Source organism: Merops nubicus, unplaced genomic scaffold (genome assembly GCF_000691845.1).
Source record: "Merops nubicus isolate BGI_N331 unplaced genomic scaffold, ASM69184v1 scaffold17482, whole genome shotgun sequence".
In the NCBI taxonomy this organism is placed as follows: Eukaryota; Metazoa; Chordata; class Aves; order Coraciiformes; family Meropidae; genus Merops; species Merops nubicus.
Genome location: NW_008591746.1, coordinates 9477 through 13100, shown reverse-complemented (window position 1 = coordinate 13100; position 3624 = coordinate 9477). Strand labels below are relative to the sequence as shown.

The 3624-nt window shown below is 50.6% G+C and overlaps 1 protein-coding gene across 1 annotated transcript; it reads right to left on the bottom strand.

The window, feature by feature from the left end:
- Positions 1-12: 12 nt before the first annotated feature.
- On the bottom strand, positions 13-2612 carry LOC103782602 (EMILIN-2-like; the record flags this gene model as incomplete). The annotated part of the gene is made up of 2 exons (XM_008950377.1): positions 13-893; positions 2437-2612. Coding segments are annotated over 2 exons (1057 nt in total), but the record flags the coding sequence as incomplete, so codon positions are not given.
- Positions 2613-3624: the final 1012 nt, after the last annotated feature.

Genomic DNA, 3624 nt, shown 5'->3' with positions numbered 1-3624 from the left:
GTTCAGCCGCGCCCCCAGCTCCGCCAGCCGCTCGGCAAACGCCTCCTCCAGGTCCGGGGCCGACAGCCGCCGCACCTCGTTGTCCACCCTGACGTTCAGCATCCTGTGTGCCTCCACAACCCTGTCAAGCGTCGTGCCTAGATCTCTGATCCGCTGGTCCAGGGCACTTCCCTCACCCTCCCTGCAGCAGCCGGACTCGTTTGATGGGATCTGAGTTCGGAGGGTATTTATTTCCTTCCTCAGATCGTTCTCTTTTCCTCTTGTAACGTCAGTTATTCCCACGCAGTTACTGTCCTTGTCGTCACACTGCTGCTGGATGTCCTGCAGTTTGTGTTCGCAGCAGTTCTTCAGATCTGCCATTTTCTTTTCAAACTCCTCCATTATTTCCTGCCTAAGGGACTCAAATTTTGAGTCTATATACTCCTGGTAGACATTGTCACTGGGCATTGTCAGCATGGGTCCTCGTGCTGCCTCCTGCAGTTGCTTTAATTGTCCTTCGTAGCCTTTAACTTTTCCATTCAGTTCCTCCAGCTGGTCATTCCTCATCCTCAAGGCTTCTTTCACCTCAGCTAGCTCAGACTTTATATCTTCCATTTCAAAATCAATGAAAGGGTCTTTTTGGTCCTTATTGCTGAGGAGCCCAGGGAGCCGAATAGTGTCTGTCTCACCCCCAACCGCACTGTCAGGCTCCGGGCGGTCGTAAAGGTTGTTCAGCCAAGTGACCAGCATCTTACTGGCATCTTCTTGGACAGTCAGCTTGAGGTTTTCATTCACACCTGCCACCGAGGACTGGAGCTCAAGCACTGACCGTGTCAGCCTGAACAATTCATCCTCAAGAAACTGCATTTTCTTCTCGTACGGTGGAGGTTCAGGCACTTCTGTGGGCTCTGCATCTGTGTCATGGAAACAACAGACAGTCTGGGTGTGAATCCTCCCAGTGGGGCCTGTGCTAATCAGCTGAGGCCATTTCACTGTTCTCTAAACCCAAATGTGATTTAAATTGCATAATGCTTGTTCCCTTTTCTAGTGTTGTTTTCAGAAGTTGATAATTAAAACATTATCAAAACACTCAAAATTAAGTTTTAGCAAAATGACCAATTCCTGCCAAGATACACTGGCAATAGAGTATTTATTTATTTATTAAGCAGCAGGCAGAGCAGTGCCTGCAAGCCAGAGCACACAGAACAGGCTGTACAGACCCACACACAGCACACCACAGTCCCTGGGGGCCACTGCACCTCCTGTGACAGCAACTGGGGAGCTGCTGCTCCCGAGTTCCCATGAAAACCTCAGTGCCAACAATGCAGCTGCCTGAAGTGGGCTTGTGCTCCAGTATTTTGCTGCACTGGGGTCCAAACCCAAACTGGATGGGCTTCTGCCAGATATTCCAGTTATACACCTGCTTCAAAAGTACCTCTTTGTCTGACACGTATTTGAGTCAGCAATAAAAATGTGTACAGAAGCATATGCTTTACACACCCAAAATCATTAGATTAAAGCAACACCAACACGGTCCTCACTGAATGAAAAAAAGTAAAGGCAGACTTTCAGCTGCAAACTACTTTTTACTCAGAACAAATCAATCAATGAACCTTAAGTTCATTTAAGTTACCTAAAGGTGTCACCACATTCTGCTGTCCCCTCTGGGAACTAGTATTTTAGGTGGGCTAACAGAATACTTTTCGAGCAGGTCTAAATCTGTAGGACTGGTTTGAAAGCCTGTGTCCAGCCCCATCCATCCCACTTCACAAACCCACCAGTGGGGATCTGACTAAGCCCTGGGCATGACACTGCCGTCCAGCCACGCTGGGAAAAGTCCCTCAGAAGCACACATCTGCTCAGCAGGTTTTGTTAAGGCAGAAAAGGCCTAAGAGTGCAGTGAGAGCATTCCTTCCTGCCCCTTCAGAAGACAGGGCCTTGCATGGCCCAGCATCATTCACTCCCTCAGGAGGTGTATCGTTCCCTTACTCCTAAGGCAGGCAGTGTGACATTCATCTGTAAAACCTGCACCAGGCCTTGAACAAACAACACTTTCTAACTGTTAGGGAGCATTACAGATCTCCAAAACTAGTACCTGTCCTTTTTTTTTGTTTTAATAATAGTTCCTCTGAAATACACCTTTTTTGCTGAACACTGAAGAAACTACAAAAACCCCTGTAAGTTCTTACAAAAGCCCCGACCTTACCACAAGGATTTTCCTGAACCATGAGTAGCCAGCTGGCACTTGCAGCCACCCCGCTGCTGTTCTTCAGGAAATTCTGAAGAATCAGGGCTGTTATGGCCTGGCTATTACTTTCCCACCACAGAGTGTCTTCCATATGGCTTTTGTACCTGCCAGGAGTCGAGTTTAATAGAAACCATAACGGTTCTCATACTTAAAAGACAAAACAAGGAACCAGACGTGATCGTGCCAACCAAAATTCAAGGAAAGGTTACCCAGGCCTTTCTTCACAACAGCTCTTGCTGGCGTGGTGGGACGGCGAGCGGCGTTTGGCTTTTCTGCTGGGCCCTCTCTGCAGTCCTCTCCTCTGTACCCGGGGCAGCATCTCCACTCCAGCTCCGTTACTGTCTTATAGGCAACCGTGTACCGGGGCCTGAAACTCGTTCGGTACCTGCCGGGACAGAAAGGGCTTTGAACGACCCGAAATCTAACCTGCTGCTGAGATGGGAGCTGAAATTAAAGCAGAGGGGGTTTAAATGAACATCAGTTACTTTCATCTATGACTCATCAAATGAACAAATGTTTATGTCTAGGTTTTAAAGGTACCTGCACTCAACACAGTGGCGTTAGGGAGAGCAAATGTGCCCACAGAGCAGGGGCTTTTGTGGAGGGGCAGAGGGGTGACGTGTGCCGGGAAGTGAAGGTTCAGCTCTCCAGACATTGCCAAGAGTACCAGTGACCAACAGTGCACCACTCCATACATCCAAACCCTTCTTCTCTAACTGCTTTTCACTGCAAACCCACCCACAGGGCTGCTCTGGCAGCAGCTCTTCTGGACATCAAAGAAATGTTCCTGCCTGCTTTGTCCCACTTGTCTTTCCAGTCTCCACTTAAACCATTGCTCAGAATCTGCCTGTGTGGGGAAGCCAAAGCTTGGAGGGGAGTTCCAGGGCAGGACAAAGCACTGAAAGCAGAGTCAGGCAAGGACAGGAAAGCAGGCAGAGGACAGGCTACAGCCCAGGAAGGAGTCAAGCCTTTTTCCCGCTTCACTGGTTCACCTGAAGAGGGTCTCGCGTGCAAGCCTGTGCACAGGTTACGTACACACAGCCTTCAGTCTCCCCAGTCAACCCCTCAGCAGCTGTACCTGGCAAAGGGGCCTGTTCCACCACAGCCCTGCCCCACAGCCCTGCCCCACAGCCCCCCGGGTGACGTGCACACGAGGCCCCCGCCAGGGCAGCAGCAGGGCCAGGCTGCTCCACACACCAAACCCACTGCAAGGGGGGCTCATTTCGGGTCCAGGGAGGAGGGAAGGGAGGGCTCCACAGGACCTCTGCACCAGACTGCTCCCAGCCTGGCCGGGCTCAGGGGAGAGTCTCTGGGGACAGGGAGAACGTGGTACAGAGGCAGCCACGTCACCACACAAAAATCAGCCCCATGGGTCATTGAACACTGTCTGGTATTAA